General features: G+C 38.0%; 1 protein-coding gene across 1 annotated transcript in view; it reads right to left on the reverse strand.

Annotated features, from left to right (window-relative positions):
* Positions 1-20,079, reverse strand: part of ELL2 (elongation factor for RNA polymerase II 2) — a 77,188-nt gene that overhangs the window by 20,646 nt on the left and 36,463 nt on the right. Inside the window, exons 3-4 of the mRNA XM_054578618.1 lie at positions 9,611-9,732; positions 4,641-4,804 (exon numbers count right to left, since the gene is read on the reverse strand). Coding sequence (XP_054434593.1) covers positions 4,641-4,804; positions 9,611-9,732 — 286 coding nt within the window. The remainder of the gene's footprint in view (positions 1-4,640; positions 4,805-9,610; positions 9,733-20,079) is intronic.

Raw genomic sequence — 20,079 nt, forward strand, 5'->3', positions numbered from 1 at the left:
GTTGCAATAGTGTTAACAAAGAGCACTATTTTTTGAATTTTTATTAGGGACTTGGGAAAAAAGTAAAAATAAAAAGGATTGGGATCAAAAAAGTTTAGGAAATGCTATAAATTCCACACTCCCTTCCCCTTAAAACCTGTTTAACTTGCTCTTAACTCACTCTTCCCCAAACAAGGTTACTGTGGGGTACCTCTACTCCAACTCTCTAGGGAGGGAGATGGGCAGAGAATGTTTAGCTAAGCTCAACGCACCATGACTGGTCATTTAGGATGAATTCAAGCCAGCAAGGAAGGCAAACAAAAATAAAAACACAAGTGACAGTGGTACCATTGTGCTCTGGGCCACCCTACCTCTTCTGTACGTCTGACCCACCTCTGATCCTCAGTCTCCGGAGAGCCCCACCTCTCTCTGAAGGAGACACAGAGCAGACAAATAAGGGAGGCTCACTTGCCCTCAAGAGGGGTGTCAGTATGACATTTGACAAGAAATTAGAATCCGGTCCAGGACATGACAGTTTCGAGGCATGTGGGGCCTACTGCTAGACTGTCATCTATCTATCAGTCCACGAATCTCCTACCCCGAATATACTCACTTCACCTTTACCTTATTTTTCTTTTAAAAAGCCATCCGTGGGGTAATCCATTTCTTTCACATACTGAAAGAACAATCTAGCCACACTTGGGTCACTGAGTTTTACGCAAAGATTACTTGCTCACAGACTCCCCATCAATTTGTGCCCATTGAACCAGGCAGGTTAAGGTTAGAGAGCCTACAGATGAAGAGAACATCAGTGCTATAGGTAGTTAAAGAGTTTGCATGCTAAAGAAAAACAAAAAAGTAAAGCAGGAAAATGTCAGGTTCGAAGTGGGCAGAGGAAAGGCTTTATTTTTATTTTTTTGCATTTGTCTCAGAAAGGCCCTTTTAATAAAGCCTATGGGAGAACCTAATTCCCTCCCCAGATGCAACTGCTAATCAATTCCCAGGGCTCCCTATATAAACAGTAGCAGCAGGTCCGACAGGGTTGGGTAATCTGGGACTACAGCTAAACCGTTGTTTCATAACAAGGAGCCCTCTTCTAGCTTCTCCATTTATGAGATGGTAGAAGTATCTCTCCCTTCGTATAGCGGCTCTGGGTAAATCTGAAAACGAATCTTGAAACAGTACATCAGAAAGAGAGCAGAATTGTAGCCATCTCCCGCAGCTGTTTTCCTGTTCTGTGGAAACCAACCCAAAGCCCTGGCAACACTGACACTGACCCAAGGCTTTAAAAACGCTGGCAGGACTCATGATGGTGTGGCTGTCGTGGTTAAATACCTGATCCACTGTGGCAGGATCCATCTGCGCCACTGCGCATTTATGATCACTTTTCAAAAGATTTACTATCAAAATACAGATATATACACAACAGACACAAAATGTTAAAACTACATAGAACCTTAGATGTTATCTAGTTCAAATATCCCTTATTTAATTTGAGAAAATTAAGGTCTACAGATGTTAAATGATTTGTCCAAGGCTCAAACATGCACTACCTCATCAGAAATAAGGAAGATGGGACAGAAGTTGGGAAAACCGGGAACAGAAATGGAGAAATTAGACTGGTTGGGTTGTTTTCTATACCTGAATAAATATTAGCATGTGCAAATTTCTAATTCCATACAACTCCAGAATTTCGGTAGGAGTCAGTGAGAAGACTTAAGATACTAGTAAACCTGAAGCAATGGTGACTAGTGATTTTTTTCTTTTCTTTTTTTTAATGAACTGAAAGATTATAACACAACAGTGCTTATCACTGATATAAATGCCATGACCAGAAGTGGAAATATTACTGAAGAAATAATGTTTTCTAGGTAAAAGGCTCTCCTGCTCTTTTCCAGGCAAAATAGGTTTTGGTTCTTTTCGGCACACAAGTGGCTTTCAGATGCTCATATTCTTGGGTGGCTAGGCCAGGTGATGCCTAGGAACATAGTCTTCATCCCCTTAAACTTGGCCTGTCCTGGCACTATGCCCCCATAGCCCTGCAATGGGACTAGCATTATTCCCATTTGTCTTCTACCTAGGCTGATGCTGTTGAAAGAAATCTTATTCTGCAGGTACCTCTAAGCTGGCATAGGTGAGCTTTTGGTATCGTTTTATGTGACGTATTCAATAATGAATTACAGAAAATAATACAACTTGTTAGTGAGGCCAAACCCATTTCATTTGCTATTTGCTAACACCAACAACTTGATATGTAAAAGGAGAAATAATTATAACCTATGTCATGGGGTGACTGTGACGTAAAATGCTAACCAGTGCCTTGTACATCACAAGCACTCAGTTAAGTGTTGCCTAGTAGTACTGAAGGGGGACTGACTGCATTTTAAAGAACTGAATGAGTCAGATAGTTTTGAGATACTGAAAAATGTGGGAAGATTGAGCTATCTAGAAGGAAAGAAATATGGTAAAGGACTGACAATGGATAAAATTAAAAGAAAAAAAAATCAAAACATGCCATAATAAGGAACAGTAAAAAATCTAAAACAACCAAAACGTCAATCTAGATACTAGTCTTTTTCTCCCCTCTATTCAGAACTGATGAGACTTTTCTTAAGAAGAGCGTGTCCAGTTTTGAACTTTGAGGTGAAGAACTGGAGGCAGCACAGAGGAGAGCAATAAAAATAATTAAAGGGTTGGGGTACAGGCCATATTAAGAAAAGTTAAAAGGAGCTGGGGGTTATTTGACCAGAGAATAAAAGGCTGAGGAGGTTAATGACAAGATTTAAGACCAGAAAAGAAATGCTGCGCTGTGATGGTGAGTGGCTGGGGCACCGAGGACACAGCACCGAGGAACAGACTAAACAGAGGGCTTGGGGAGGCAGAGATCTTTGCAGGGGCGCTTCCAAACGGCAGAGGTGTGTTAGTTCAGAGTAAGACTTAGATAGCCTCAAATGTCATGTGGGTCACTCCCAAAAATGTACATAAATTATTTGTAGTGCCTATAAGAAACCCTGCAAATTACAAAATTCCCATCCCATTAGGAAGTATATGGTCTACAGATTCTGGGTGTTGAAAAGCCTGTTGTATAAGCTGCAAATGAACTGTGCCTGACCCTATCAAAACAAATAAAAACACATTAACATAGGGGACACCCAAGGATCATTCAGTGGAAAGATACAGTAATCATCGCTGATTTTCAAGCTTTGGAATAAATCAAGATAAGGGTTTTCAGCTAGTTATATTGGGAGAAAAAAATCATTTTGATGGCTTGAGTCTTCTATTTCTTTGTCAAACACACCAACTTGTCTCACTATTTATAAAATGGTGGTGTTGTACAGAATAAAAATACTTTCAAAGCAACAGGGACAGCAAATTCATAGCTTGCACTTAAACTAAAGTACAATAGATCTTGTGCATTTCAAAAATAATGTGAGATTTAGCCTACTAGCACAGGAAGTTAATGAAGTTACTTGTGAAGATAAAGGAAAAGAAAGAAGGAGGGAAGTTGCTACCTCACTCAGCAGGAAAGGGAAGGTGAAAAATCTCATTGCTGCCAACTTACTGGGCAGGGAACTGGGCCCCAGTGGGTATAGATACCTGGGGAGGTCATGAATTGTTGTTAAACCAAACTAAATGTATCTAAGCTAAGCACCGGGTCCCAGGAGCACTGGCTGTGTTCCAAAGAAATACTTATTAGAGATACTAGTGGAGCTTCTCACAGCCAAATGTACTGTAGCTGGGTCAGCAAGGGAAAATACAGAAGCAGAATTCTACCAAACCATGGGAAAATACTGATTAAGGGATTTGGTTCTTTGTGAGCATTCATATTTCCAAACTAGTATCTTTTCATCATTTACTATTCAGTGACTTGTGTTACTAAACTGAGCAAGGCTTCGAGGAGCTCATTCTCACTCTTGATAATTCCCTTTAATACTTCTGATAGTCACTGTGGATGAACTCTTTACAGTTGTTAGGGTCATGGCTCACAAAGGAGAGATTCATCTTGCTGGCTGGGTCTTCCTTCCCTTCAATATGATGGATATTTGAGTGAGCTGATGATAAACATAATGGAAGTGGGGCAGGCTCTTAATTAATGGATGAGGATGAGGATCCATAAATGACATCACAATTGAGAAACGAAGGAGGCATCGCCCTAATGCTTGCGATAAGCACAGCTTACACTTTTGTAATAAAAATTCACTGTTGTGCAAAGACCCTCTGAACATGTAAGTAAAAGCTGCGACAATAAGGTTTTCAACTCATAAATCCTACTAATAGGTTTTTTTGAAAGATCAACCTGGCCAAAGTGCAAAACAGAAACCATACCATCCACCATTGAAATTACTCATCCAATGACAAAGAACACACAATGGTACCATTTTTACAACACCACACAGTAAAAAAACTTGACCAGATCCCAATATTGTAAATAATAACAAATAGCCAACACAGGATTCAGATTCATGAACGAAATAAACGCTTTAAATCTGTTCTTCAGTTAACCAGCAGTCTGAAGAGAACATATGACCTTTTAATATGTAATCCAAAATGTTCTGAAAACTAATCTTTGTATTTTCATGAAGTTAAAATTACCAGTATTTACCTACAGTGATCTTGAATTATTCCAATCAATCAGCAAGAAGAAAGATATCAATACAAACCTACATATGGTCCACCAGGCTTGATAACTTTTGTGCTTCGGTTGCGGGATTCCTCCTCTGCCTGGGTCATTCTTTCTCGTGTCATCTGATACGAGTCATTTGTTGCACACACTGTAATTTTATCTTGTATAAATCCCAGGCAATTGAGCTGGGAGGCTCCAGAGCTGTCAAGTAAGACAATGGCTTTAATAGAGATGCCCCCCATTTTGCACAAAGAAGTGCAAGCAAGAATTGTACAATCCAAATTTCAGCAACCCAAATAACTTTGAAATCCTAAAATAACTAATAGTAGTAATTTTTAAATGTAAATATTATTTAAAATATTTGATTTTCTCTCTTCATGTCACATTCCTCCCCCACCTCCCCAATATTGTGGAAGTGAATAAATGAAGAGAGCTCTCAAAGACCAAATCCATGAAATTTTGAAAAAAATCAGCATTTGGAGTGAATACCAGAATCCTGATGGGCAGTATAGTTCTTTTATTTAACAGCTAACTATTTTTAAGAATTAGCTACCACCAATATGAGAAATGTTAAAAGTTTACTTTTAGTGGAACAATAATATGCATGTTTTAGAACTGACTAGATAAAACAGACATACCACAATTCTTTTTATTTTTAATAAGATATTCATTTGATAGCTAGAATATTGCCAAACATTAAAGCTTATTTTAATAGCCCAATGATCCTAAATATTTGTATAATTTATATTTACCACTTTGTTAAATCTCTGTATAAGATGACCTATTTATATAGCAAATATTCAAGAGAATATTGGACAAGAGATTTTGGCAGGAATATTTTTAAAAAACTTTTATTTAAATAATCATGGATATTAACTTAATACTGGCCCAGAAGATAGCTCAGTTTTGAAGTATTATGCTAATATTAGGTGATCATAGTAACAGTTACACTGATATTTTAAAAAGAAATTACTATGGCTTTAAAACAGATTAGACTATAAAAGTAATGAAAATGCCACTACAGCTCTGATACTCTTTCCAAACTTAATAGGAAATAGCTTTGTAATGATGCTAAGAAATAAGGTTTGTAAAATTTTTATATATTGTAAATAACTGTACAAATACTATTTTAAAAAATCAGTTCGTTCATCTCATAAATATTTATTGGGCAGGGACTACAAGCCTGGCAATGTGTCACAGGCTGTGACAAGAACTGAGTTAGATGCAGTCCCTCCTTCAAGGAGCTCTCCATCTAATGGGTGATAAGGATGAACAAACTGGAAATTACAACATAATGTGACAAACGCCAGGGGCAAGGAACACCCAGGAAAGTACTTCACCTGGACTTGTGAGAGAGGCAAAAGTTTCCTAGAAGAAATCATGCCCGAGTGCTCTAGAGGGATGACTAGACAAGGGGGACGGACAGAAGTGCTCTAGGAGGACAACCAACCTGTGCATGCTTTGGGGAGCAAGGAGGAGTTTTTCAGTTAAGTTAAAGAGAATATAAAGGACAATTGGAGATGAGGCTGAATAGCACAGGAGAAGTATAATACACAGGACTTTGGAGGTCATGGCATGGATTTTGGACTTTATCCCAAGAATAACTGGGGCTGAAAATAGGGGAGAGAAAATATCTCATTTATATTGTAGACAGATCAATCTGGAGAAAGGACAAATTGGGAGGGACGGGGCACAAGAGGGAAAGCAGGAGAGCAGTTAGGAGGCTACTGAAGAATTACAGGCAAGAAGTGAGGACTTGAAACAGTGTAGGGCGGTGTGAATGCAGAATAATTAACAGGTTCCAGAGACAGTGATGAGGCAGAATTGATAGGATTTGTTCAGTCATTAGCCATAGGAGGAGAGGGCAAGGGACAGAAGTTAAAGATCATGCCCAGGTTACCAGGTGCGTGCGGCTGCCATTTATTGAGACAACGTGGTAGGGATGGAAGAGAGAAAATAAGGTCAGTGTTGGACACAGTGACTTTGAAGAAATGAGGAGACATCTCGGGAGGGAGCCAATTGTGAAGAACACTAATATTTAAAATGAACAATAGGAAGATAAGAAGACTGCATGAGACTGAACAGGCACAGCCAGACAGGCAGCATAGGAGCCACTGGAACAGAATGCTTCAAGAGTCAGAGAGTGGTCAATAGTGTGAAATGCTGGCAACAAATATATCTTAAGAAGAAACTAATACCATTCGATGGACTCAGGGCAAGGAGGTCAAGGCCCCCATCGGGGAGCAGTTTCAGTGTAATGGTGGGGACTGAAGCCAGGTTTTGGCTCCAGAAGTGACTGCAAAGGAAATTGTCTTTATTTTCTTTTTTAAATGACACTCATCTGAGCATGTATGAATGCTGAAAAACCGGTAAAAGGCGGGGAAGGAAGAAGGAAGGGTGGGGTTTAACTCTCAGGGGAATTGGGATGGAGAAGGAAGAATAGGAATAGAAAATTGCAGTAGAGGAAAAAAAACGATTGCAGTATGGAGGGTCTGGTGGCAGGAAGTTCAAATTTCAACACGTGCACTTACTAAGTAATTTCCACAGCGAGAATAAGCTCAACCTGTTGCCAATCACAATGAAGTTATAGTTTACACAATTCAAGATCAAGGAATACATCTTTACATGAAAACTAAACAGTTAAACCCTGCAGGCAAGATGGTACTCTCTAGACTTCTTCACTCATCCCTTTTCAACTGAGTTACCTTCAAAGTTTAAATACTTGGATATATGGGTATACGCATTCCTATAGTCTTTCTCTGTCCTAGCTCACTGTTTTCGCATGCCTGAGTGTGCAATACTCTACAGGGCTGTAAGCCCCAAACTACGTATTTTCACTAGGTCTGAGAATGGGCAGATTTAAGGAATTTTTGAAAGGTAATTTTGACTTTGGGATTTCCTCCATTTTACATAAAAGTGTAGCTTAAGGAGATTTTAAAAGAAAGATAAGAAAGGAGGCTAATTAATATGTAATTTTTGAACACCCATTTATTTAACAATTAATATGCGTTCCCCCAGCATTGTTAGACTAGAAAAAGGGCATAAGGAAGCCCCTGCCTTTGAGGAAGAGCTTGCACAACTGCATGAGAGACAGAATCCATGGGGAAAATAAAAATTCAATCAAATAGGAAAGATAGATACAGATTATGAGAAGGTCTGCTTGCCAGGTTGAGCACTGAAGTTTGAGTGCTTTTGTTTTTCAGGGCAAATTTCAATTTACCGCCATACCATGCCATTTCATATAGCACCTGAGATTATACTTTTTATAAAGCACTCTTCGGTTTGCCCTAATTTTCTCACAATAATTATTTGTTTTATCTTGCTTCGTCATGTATAGTTTCTTGTGTGTGTGTGTGTTTTTTTTTTTTTGGAGTGACCTTAAATCCTTCTCCAAGCAAGCAGGGTCAAAATAAACACATAGGGTATTATTTGTGATGAAAGGGAGAAACCATATCACTTATGATGATATGACTGGTTTTGAAGAGGGAATTAAGTTCCTTAATAAAATTCTTAATGGGACCATAGTTCAATTTGATGTCAAAATGATATCACTATAATCAAAAAACTCTGTAAAGACAAGCATTCCAGGTGAATGTACCACAATTAGAGATCAGTGTGCCCTGTGGTATATAATGAATGCTGGACTGAAAGTTAGGAGAACTCAGTTCTCATTCAGCTTATTCACTAACTAACCAGCTATGTAACTGTGGGTAAGTCACCTGTGGAAAGATGGGGTTGAACTAAACAATTACCAAGGATTGCTACACTTGTTAATTCTATAATTGATTGCAATACTGTCCAACAGAACTTTCTGCAATGGTGAAAATTAGTATCTGTGCTGTCTACTATGATAGCAACTAGACATGTGGCTATGGAGCCTGCAATGTGTGGCTAGTGAGTGAAGAGGTGAATTTTTAATTTTATTTCATTTTTATTGAGATGTAAATAGCCACATGTAGCCAGATGCTATCAGTGAATACTGCAGAAAGGTCTATATCATCTATAACATATGCAATTTATACCAAAAATGTAAGTTCAAAGGCAGGCAAATTTTAGAAAGCAAAATTAACATACTCAGGGGAAAAGGCAGATTAAAAGTTAGCCACCTTAAATAAGAGGAGAAATTTAGAACTCTTTCAGTGATGTCTTATTTTATATCTCTGCCTACTGTGCTCCCTTGAAACACAGCCGCCCTTTTGTCTTTCTCCCATGCACAGCAGGCACTTACAAAGTTTCAAGTACAGCACAGAGCAGAGATGGGGATGGGTGGCCCAGGGCACTTTGGGCCAATATCAGTATCCCCCTGAAGGCTGGGGGTTCTAAGGCCTTGTCTTTATCCACAGGCAGAACAAACTCCCCCCACTCAAGGGGTCCATTCTTTAATCAGAAACAACCACAGCAAAGAAGAATGAAACAAGTAGCTTATTGTTTACAGAGAATCTAAGTAAGATAAGAGTTCCATGGTACCCCAGGATGTGGGTGTGTATTCTTGTCTTCCTCCTTAAAAAAAAAAAATCAGAAATGACTGCTATACTAGGTTAATTTCTAATTTCCATTTTGCTGGAGAATGACGATTTTTAAAAATCTACCTTAAAACAAGGTTTACACAGGGAAGAAAGGGAATATATAATATAGATAGGATTTGTTTCCTCCTTTGTCCTTGAATGCTAGTTTTGAGTGTACACCATGAATAAAAACTTTTTAAAAATCCCCACACTTGTCTTTAATGAAAACAAGCAAACAAACCATGTTTCATAGGAAAGAAAATCTGTACTTTAAAAATCCCTCGAGAGCAAGAATGTTAAATTTTTTTTTATTGTATTCCAAGGTGATAAACATAATTTCTAGCACAGAGTAGACACTCAATATTTCTCAGATAAATAAATAAGCTTTGCCATTCAATTAAATAAATACTTATAAATGACTACTATGTATTTTATTGTTTAATTTTTAAAAACCCTCAAAGAAAAATCATTTTCCCTCTGGTATACCTTGAAATGTACTGACCTGGAGAACCGCTGCTGGATGCAGTCGAAGCTGCCCTGAGGGTTGTCTTTACCCACATTCGACAAATAGAAGTTAAATGTATGCACTTCATTGAGGGGATCATTTTTGGGAATTTTGACAAGCTAAAAAGGGAGAAGAAGAGAAAAACATCTCAAATTATAAATTTTCCATAAACTGATCTGATGGCTGACTTACAGTTTTTCAAATCATGTTCATTTTTATACCCTATTGTGCATTTAAATTTATAGCATTTATTTTACCAAATCATTCAAGGAATCTAGCAAGTGTGCTTACAACTCACTACATTCTCCTCTCCACCTTTTACCCTTAAGTGCCAGCCTTCACTTCTCCTCAGCGGTTTATGAGAGGAACCCTCTTCATTGCAAATGAGCAAATGATTACAGTTCCCATGAGAGTTCTTAGTGAACTGGCCAAAAAGTTTGTCCTCTTTTGAGCTCTACAGGGTCTGTCTGGCTGACAGGACCCCTGCTGAATAGCTTGTATATATTTAAATGCTATCTAAGATAGAATCCATATCCCAATCTTTTGTTCTCTTATTATGTACGTATTTTAAATCTTGCTACTTTGAATAATATTTTTGAAGAAAAACTAGCAGCATAAGGTGAATGCTATAATTACACTCACACTGAAATGAAATCCCAGTATACATCCTTATGTTTACAAAACAGGGTGAGAGGCCTACAGAAATGATTCCGCAGGGCACTCCAGGGCTGAGCCCCAGGGAACTCTGTGGGACAGGCGTATGTTTTCTATGTTCTTGCTCAAAGACTGATTTCTCTACCAGATGGAAAACCCCATGAGTGAAGGGACAGTGTGGCTCTAGATGACTGAGCCCCTGCCCTGGGCACATATTCCTGGCACATGGTGGAAGCTCAATAAACATCTGTGAAAAACTGAACTGGAGCCTCCTCACCGTCTTTGAACTGCTCCACCCTTTCCAGTTCCTGAGATCTTTCTTCCCTTGGGTCTTCAGGGGGCACCATGGTGATAATTACAAAGAGGATTTGTTGGCACGAATGTAAAATATGATATCCTGCTCTCCAGCCCCCAAATATACACCGTCTTAGCAATTTGGTAGACAGGTAGGGAGGGGAAAGTGTTTTATAATTCTCATTCTTCTCCTCCGAATCTGTCCTTCCCATGGCTGGAAGATTAAGACTCAGAGTTAACTGGCTGCTGCGTGTGGTGCTCATGCGTTAGTAAACATGAGCATGTATGACCTCTGCTTGGCCCTACAGGGCATCTTGCAACTCTGACTTCAAACATTGGACCTTCAGAAAAGTAATTGGAGCCACCAGTTCCAAAACACACCCCATCCCTGAAAAAGCAAAGAACGGTAAGAAAGGGGACAATTTGCAGTATATGGCACATAGTGGACATGAAATAAATATTTGTTAAGAGAATGAATAATAAGTCAAATAAAAACATCTTTTCAAAGGAGATTCAGAAGAATAATGTAGAGCTTCGAAAGACGAAATTTCACCAAAGATGTTGAATATTGGATAATATTCCACAGAGCTTCATCATCCATGAATTTAAACTACCTTTGACTTAATTTCAAATTAGCTTCTACTCCTAGAGTAATGAACTTCTACATTTATTATTTACTCTATAAATTGTATCTTTTGGGGTCCCTAAAGTTACTTTTATTTCCCCTAGTTCTAAAATGCTGGAACTTTGTGTACAAGTCTTAATTTATTCTGCCTTTAAATATACATCAGGACAGCCCACACAACAAAGAATGTCGGTTGGGCTGAGGTTGAAAAAGTGTGGATTAGAAATAGAAGTCAGTCAGTCCCTTAGAAGAGAAGTCAGAGAATTCTGACTTCACTGACTTCTGAAAATTAATAAGGAAGTGGAGGGGGAAATGGTATATTTAAAGAAATAAAAGTATCCATTTTATTTCCAAAAAAAAAAAAAAAGGAACCACTTTAACTTATTAAAACACAATCCAGTTTTTTAACTTCCAATCACAAGACACTGAAAGTAAATAAGTGTGCATGAGCCATATTTACAGTATATTGAGCCACTGAGAGAATGTGAAGAGGGGATACCTACTACAAATTGATTTCTGCAACCTCTCCTAAACATTACAAAGCCAACAATAAGCAAATGGAGTAAAAGGAGTTATAAAAAAGTACTTCTTTTGGAATGTCTTCTCTCTCTCTTTCTATACACATAGGCAGATACATAGATAGATATTTATAGACTTGAAAAAATACTAATTTACTATGAATGAACTCTGGAAACGAGGAAGGATCACTTCAGGATAAAGAAAACAAATCTTTGTAGCTAGTCTCTAGGAATTCTATTCTCCTAGTAAGTTCCAAAACCGTCATTGGCAATAATAATTTAAAAAGAATTAGTGTAGTTTTAATTTAAAACAAACAAACAAACAAACACAAACAGTAACACTTATCTGGAGAGTGCTTGTAATCCCTACCATTTCTCTTTATTCTTACATATACCACACATGTTAATAAAGTTCTCAGGCTGCTAACTATCAGTGACAAGCAATCTTTGTCCTCAGTTCTGTGGAAGAAAGATAGTATGATGGAGAATGACAGCTGAACTTCTCAACAATCTCTCCTACCCACTCTCTCACTTTGGGGTATGTGTGTGTGAGTGGTGTGTGCCTGGAGCCAGGGGAAGTCCTCAGGGCAAATCATACTCACTTTGGGACCCGAGAGTGAATCTTGCATTTTTTCCAGGTGTGGGAGTGGGGTTGATGTTGGAGGTTGAAGAATGATGAGGGAACATGTTTCTATGTGGCTTTCGTCAGTGGTTTACAGAGCAGCAGCAATGCAGATCGTATAGACTGACCTAATCTCAGGCTTTGCTTGGAAAAGATCTGAGAGCAAGATGTCACCAAGTGATCTTTATATCTTTAAAATTTCAAAAGCTTAAATTAAACTGCATGGTCTATAGATGTAGTATACCTAATATCCTGAAGATGGTACAAGTTAGATAAAAATTTTATTTGTATCAATATCTAAATTTACTCTTAAGAATGAAATGGATGTATAAATGGATGTTGATAGCTGGTAAGTCTGCATAACAAATTGACCCCATGGCCAGTACAGCAAGAGACAGACTTGGGGAAAGAGCAGGTTGTGCATAACAATTAGGGCAGGCAATGGGGTGGGGTGGAGGGAAAGGAGGCTTCAGAAATAAACCAAGGGGACCTCAGGATGGATCAGAGCCTGTGGGACCGCTGAAGGTCACAGATAAGGTGGGATCTGAGACCTTGTCTAATCAAGGGGGACAAATGAGTCATCTCAGAGACTAGACAGGAGAGAAACTTGAGAATACTCATCACTCATCTCTCTGACATACAGGACAAGCTATTCCATAGCTTGTCTAGACAGTGAAATAGGAGTCAGCCCTTTCTTCCAGAATGGTCACATTTTCTTATAAACTGGCCTCTGAATTTATGAACTATGAAAGGAAGGTAAATATGAAATGACTGTTATTGGAGGGCATCGAGTCCACTTCTAGGGACCGGGCTAGCCAATATTGGAAAAGGAATTCTGAGGTCCCATTTGGAAGCAATCTTGGAAGAGTATCCTTGCATGATAGGAACTTCTCAATTTTAATTTTTTTCTATAGATCAGTGAGAATACCTTTATATTTAGGGGTCCATGGTCTACTTCAAATTTTTAGCTAAATGCCTTAAGAATGAAATATTTTAAAAGTATCAAAGACTATGATTCCAAACAGCTTCTTACTCAAGAAGAAGAATATAAAAAATGTACCATCCTGTTCAGGGCAACTAGAAAAGTAGATTTTAAATTTTATTCCAAAAATGAAAGATTGAAAATCAAAGATTTAGGACCAGAATCCACAACCTTCCTTCCAAACTCCAGTCTGTCTTTGATAAAAAGCTATGAAGAAAATGTTTCAGGAAACTTTCAGACATTTATAATTAACATAAACACTGTATACCAAGATTTGTAAGTCAAAGCTTCTAATTATTCTAAGATACAAGCTTAGGCATGTGGCAATGGAATACTGTCTGAAAGGTCATTTCAACATCAAGTCAAGGATCTCCTATTTACACAAGGATGTAGGGCAGAAATGCAATGTGCACACTCTGCAAATTTCTCACACAGGCGTGCTAACGTCTGCTTAAAAGCCATTGGTACTTTTACTGCAGTGGTTCCTTAACCTTTAGTTTAATACTTTATACTCAGTATTGGGTTGAGGTAACACACCAGATTAAATACAAGACTAACTATCAAGGCTTTTTTGTTTGTTGGTTGGTTTTTTTACATTATTTAAAATAAATGCTTTATTCTCTTATGGGTATTACAAATGATTTAAACTTACAGAAGCTTTTCTTGGATAGTAATTCTATGAGTTTTAATATCGAATCTTTTCTGCCAGGGTGACTGTAAACACTCAATGAGATGAGCTGGTGACCCAGCAGTACCACGCTTGACGTGATAATGATTGGTCTTTAACGCAGACCCACAGTGCTGACAGGGCCTTTGAGATCATCTAGTCCAATTTCTTCATTTTATAGAAAAGGGACAGAGAGAGGCTCAGCTTACGAATCTATTTAAAATTGCAACTCCAGTACTCCCAGCCCCCTTGCTCTGCTCTACGTTTGTCAGGAGCACTTAGTGAATATACTATTCACAGATTTTGTTTATTGTCTTTCTTCCCTGATGTAAGATAATCCTTGGGAAGACAGAGGCTTTTGGCTGGTTTGTTCCCTGTATATATTACCAGTGCCTCCAATGGTGTGTGGCAAAAGGTAGCCACTCCTTAAGTGTTTGCTGAGTGAATGACGATGTTGCTTAACGCCTGAGCCAGGACTAGAACAACTAAAGTGTCCGCTTTCTTTCCACCAATATTTTCAAAGCATGTTGAAAAGTTTTCTCATACGAAAAAGGGGTTTTATTTTCAAATAAGTTTGGTAAATGCTTGGTTAAACAAAACAACTTTCTTTGCTCTAGGTCCGTTGGTATTAAATAGTAGTTTTCCAATTTGTATGACCTCAAAACCCACCTCCTCTGGTATCTTAGGAGGCCAGGTGGCTCTTAATGTTATTTGACTAATATATATCTATTATTTTAATATCATAAATTCACTTAAACATTATGAAATTTTTTTTGTGATTACGTGTCACAATGTATTTAATGTGTGGCCCAAGGCAACTCTCCTTCTTCCAGTGTGGCCCAGAGACACCAAAAGGTTGGACACCCCTGCAATGTTAGAATTCCTTGTTCTCAAATCCTTTTTGGGCTCTTTATGATTCTATCATTTCCTAGCAATCTAGAAAATTCAGTTTAGCTGGAGAAATGCATTTGCATGTACTGTTCAGGTTTCAGAGGTTAGGGACAGCATAAAAAATCTAGAATCAGAACAGAAAATAGAAACCTCAACCTGAAAGCCACAAGTCCTATTTTTCAAACTAGAGCTGCAGTTCTAACTTAAGCCTAACATTATGGGTTTAGGAAAGGGAAAAAAAAGGCTCTCAGAAGCCCAGATGTGGAAACCAGTGCTGGAGTGGGTGTGGGAGAGTAGGGAAGGGAGGGTATCTTTCACTGGCAATAGCAAAATTTAGGTAATATTAGAGAAATCAGTAAGAACTAAATACTCCCACTGACAGGGAATGACAGGGGTAGAGAAGGTCGCACACATACTAAAAACACCTGGAAACTTCCACATGATAACTTTACCGAGGCAAATAGTGCAAAATGTTAAACTTTCTAACACAAAGAGAAGTATTGGCAATTATCAAAAAATTTCAAGCTGTGTAGCAATTAATAATTATAATTCAGGAAAAACTAAGTCCGTTTATTTCCTTGCATTCTTCCCCTTCAGCAAGACATATATTAAGGACAAAAGTAAAGTAGAATATCTTTCCCCATTATTCTTCACATAACTTCTAGACCCAGTTATTACAATTTCTTAAAAAATTCTTGATGAAAGGACAGAGTAAGCCAATACTGAGCTTTCTTGGTTCTGTTACTTCTGCGGGATATGGTCTTATTTAAAAAATCATTTAAGAATTGCATTTGTATCTCTAGTGTATCCTTTTAAAGGTATGGCCATTTTGGGGAAATCACTATCGGCAACATTTCAAAACTAATTTTAATTGGTTATGAATAAGCAATAACGTCTATGGAAATAAAGTGCTAATTTTTAACAGTCAAATACACCCAAGTTACTATACAACTGAAACAAAAAAACCAAACACACTGCCCCAAGTAATTTTTGGTTCCCTTAATATGAAATCAGCCTTCTTAATGTGTCTAGCAAGATGACATTGATTGATGGATTTGTTCATTTAATTCATTTATTCCATAAATATTAACTGAGTGCCTACTATGTCAGGCACTGTTGTAGTTTCTGTGATACATAAATAAATAAAACTACCAAAGATCCCCGTCATTGTGGCATATCTACACAGAAATGCAGTAGTGAAATGAAGGCTTAGACCAGGGAATGAGAAGTGGAGGGACTTGGGATACATTTTGCAGGTAGAGGTAGCAAGATTCCTAGATATACTGAATGTGAGGAATGAAAGAAAGAGAAATCGAGGATGATACTAAGGTTACTTTCCCTTAAAAGACTGGAGTTGAGTGTGTGTGTGTAAACATATATACATATATGTGTCTGTATATGTGTATATAATATCTTGACTATGATAATGAGCAGCTTAATGCAACTGAATCCATACTAGCTAAGTGCACTGAAACACAAATGACCGATGCTGGTTTCACCATCTAAAAGGGGGCTTCAAAGCGAGTTTTGCTATGACTCATTTTGTAGCATCATGGCTAAAAATTATTTAGAAAAGACCAGGTGGCTGGGTTTTTTGGTTGGTAGCTGGGTATTTCCAGGAAAAAAAAAAGGGGTGGTGGTGGTGGTAGCAGTTATTGGCAGGGGAAAGATGCAAACAGCAAATGTTAGAGACACTGTGTCAGGGAAAAGGTATACAGACAATGAAGCATGAGAAAATAGAAAAATCTGTATTTGAAAATGACTGCAAAACTGATCTCAATGCCAAAGTAGCTTTTAGAAGACGAGTGAGAGAGAGCACCTGAGGGAAACTAATTAGTTTGTTCAAACTTCATGGCTGAGCTAATCCACAAGTCTTTGACAGAAAAAGCGAAAATCTCCCATTGAGTTCTGAAACTTGTATCATAAAAGTGCTTTTTATTTTTCAGTCCCTTCTAAAATTTAAGTCTATTCCTTAGAATAAATGCTTACATGGAAAAAATTGTATCTCGCCCCTAAATCTGCTACCCCCCTGCCCCAACACACACACTATCTATCTCCCAGTTAACGAACTGCCATTCATCTCGTTACTGAGCTTACTGGCATCCCGGGGAGTCAACTTTGATTATCCTCTCATACCACTGAACACCCCTCAACATCCAGATAACTGTAAGTCCTGTTGCTTTTACTTCCAAAATTATCTCTCAAATGTATGTTCTCATCTCCTTCCTCTGCTTCGGCTCAATAACACCTTTTGCTTGGACAACTTGTCTTTCAACCTGCACTTTTGCCTGTTCTTGATCCCATCCTCATCGTTCAGCTGCCAAAACTAGTCTCACAAAATGCCAGTCAGACTACATCAGTCACAAGAATAATTTATTTCTTCATGGTTCCCTACTACATATCTATCACACAGTCTCAGCTCCTTAATAGGACACATGAGGTTCCTTCTCAATAGAAGGGCCTGGGCCTCACTCTCCACTTGTATTTAATGTCCCCATTTCTTGTCGTGGCTTGTGCTAACTTATCCTTTATTTAAGACCCATCTCATCAGCCCTTCCCTCACAGAGCCTTCCCTTCCCAGGGCGATGGGTATAGAAGTCCCTTGCCAGGCTCCTCACAACCTCTTCAGTCCATCTCTACTGCTACCTTCACTACACTGCATGCTAAATATCTGTTTATGTGTCATTCTTCCCATCACACTGCGAGTTCTTTGGGAGCATGGACCATGGTCTTACTTTCACACGTATTTGGAACACAGTGAATACTTAATAAATATTTATTGGATTCATCTGAAGAAATTTGGGACGAGATTAAGTTCACTCAGAAGAAGCCTTATGCTAAGGACACTAAAAAAATTTGAGACGTAGCTGAAATAGGTCACTTCAGAGACTGTGGAAAACTAGAGCAGGCAAAAATAAATAACAAAATTAAAGGAGGGAAAAAAAAATCCCACACAGTTGCCGCTGCGTTGTCCAAATATCAGGCTGAGAAAGTTTCTGACCTCTCTTGTGATGTTTAGCCCCAAAACCTAGGCCAAGTGGCTTCCTGGGTTTGTGAAACTTAAATTTATAAGTTTTATTTTTTAAAAGTATCTTTATTAAACACTCACAGAATACTCTGGCCTCACCAAATTCTATTTGAAAATATGATCCAGTGTCTTTAAAACCACTTTATATTTTAGAGGATTTAGAGAGACCACACTACGTAATTCTCAATTTAGTAATTCTTCTGGTCAAGTAGGAAGAAGAATTTTGTTTTAAAAATGATTTGTTTCTTGGAAACCAAGCCCAAACCTGAATTCTACAAGGGAAAAAAATTAAATATGTATGTCAATTTCCAAATTCATTGCCAATCTTCTCTTTTTCTTGCTCTCTTGGAGTCTTGAGGAAAGCTCTTCTTCTATGCCAGGAGGAACCACTGGAGAAACGCTGGTGGGAATAAAACTGACGCATGGCAGTCAGCAACAGCTGTGTAAATCCTGGGAAGAGACTGGTTCTTGACAGATGTGAACTCTCAAGATGAAGTTGCTAAGTGACCTAGGCTCTAAATTTTTCAAAACACATGTTTTCACCCTAACCCAATCAATATTACCATAAAAGCTTATAAATTCAGTAACATAAATTATATTAAGTTGCCTAGGCCGGTGTGGCTCAGTTGGTTGGAGTGTTGTCCTGTAAACTGAAAGGTTGTGGGTTAGATTCCTGGTCAGGGCACATGCCTACATTGCTGGTTCAGTCCCCAGTTGGTGTTGCATGCGAGAGGCAACTAATTGATATTTCTTTCTGACATCGACTATTCATCAATTATTCTCTCTCCCTCTCTTTCCCTTCCTTCCCCTCTCTCTAAAATCTATAAGCATGTTCTCGGTTGAGGATTAAAAAATTTTTTTCTTAAATAATACTATTAAGTCTGAAGCCTATTTCTATACAGATTTTAAAGTATATAATTAAATCTTAATTCTCTGTTTTTCAACATCAATAATATTCAAACTTTCTTTACAGCTACAGAATATTTCTAAAAAACATTTTATGGGGGCACCCACTACATATTACAAATAAAGCTGCTCTGGTTGCGGAAAGGGATGACAAGTGACAGGGACTGCTAAGGCAGCCACTATGGTAACAACACAAAACCCCCAGGCTCTGGAGACCAAAGACGCAAAACCAAGGCTCTACGCTAAGAAAAGGGAATAGTAACAAGATGTACAATATCCAGAGGATAAAATTTTATTAATTAAATATTAGTCACATCTTAAATGACAAACACTAAAGACTATTTACAAAATATGAACTCTTTTGTACCTTTTTTATGCCAACTAGTGCTAAATACTTGAAGAATACCAAAGACAGGAAATGGTGTTCTGCTGCCTTATTCTCTCTGCTTTTTAAAATGTTTATTTTTGGATCCCTTTGTATTTCCAGTTCAAAGTTGGGCCCTCTCAATGTTTTGAGAAGAAATAAGTAAGAACTCTTTTACACATAGATGAAAAGAGCGCAGTGCAAACACACTACGCATCCAGTGTGCCAGAGCATGAGCTCTGGGACAAACGTCCTAGTTTCCCAAACTTGGCTCCAGAACCTACTATCTGTGTTACCTTGGGCAAGTAACTTAACCTCTTTAATCCTGTTTCCTCATCAGTACAATATGGTTAATGATATTACCCCATTTGGTTCTTGTCAAATTTAAAAAGATAACCCATCTCACTGTCATTCTCTGATTGAAGCAGAACAATTTCTGTATGGTGATGGACAGTAACTATTAACTAGACTTATTGTGGTGATCATATGCAATATATACAAATATCAAATCATTATGTTGTACACCTGAAACTAAGATAATGTTACATGTCAATTATAACTTAAGAATAAAAGAACAGATTGTTAAAAAGATAACCCATCAAAGGTACTTGGCAAAATATCTGACACATGGTATGTGTCCAAAAATGTTTGCTCTGATGATGTAAAGACAATATTAGGGAGTTCACACTATGATTTTGGCCTGTTTGATTCAAGCACACACATGTCTTCCTTAACATAATGATGTGTTTGATTTTTAAAGTAATTTTCAAATGGTAAAGGACTGGTAATAAGTGCCCTGTGGATAATCAAAAGTTGACAATGCTTATTCTGACTCCTTGGTATTTACAAAAGTAAGGGGTTAGAAGCCTTCAAGGTCAAAACTTAAATGTTAGCTTATACAGAAGGAGCTATCTG

The sequence above is a fragment of the Pteronotus mesoamericanus genome, unplaced genomic scaffold, assembly GCF_021234165.1.
Source record: "Pteronotus mesoamericanus isolate MK-2021 breed Mesoamerican mustached bat unplaced genomic scaffold, CSHL_Meso_final contig_50, whole genome shotgun sequence".
In the NCBI taxonomy this organism is placed as follows: domain Eukaryota; kingdom Metazoa; phylum Chordata; class Mammalia; order Chiroptera; family Mormoopidae; genus Pteronotus; species Pteronotus mesoamericanus.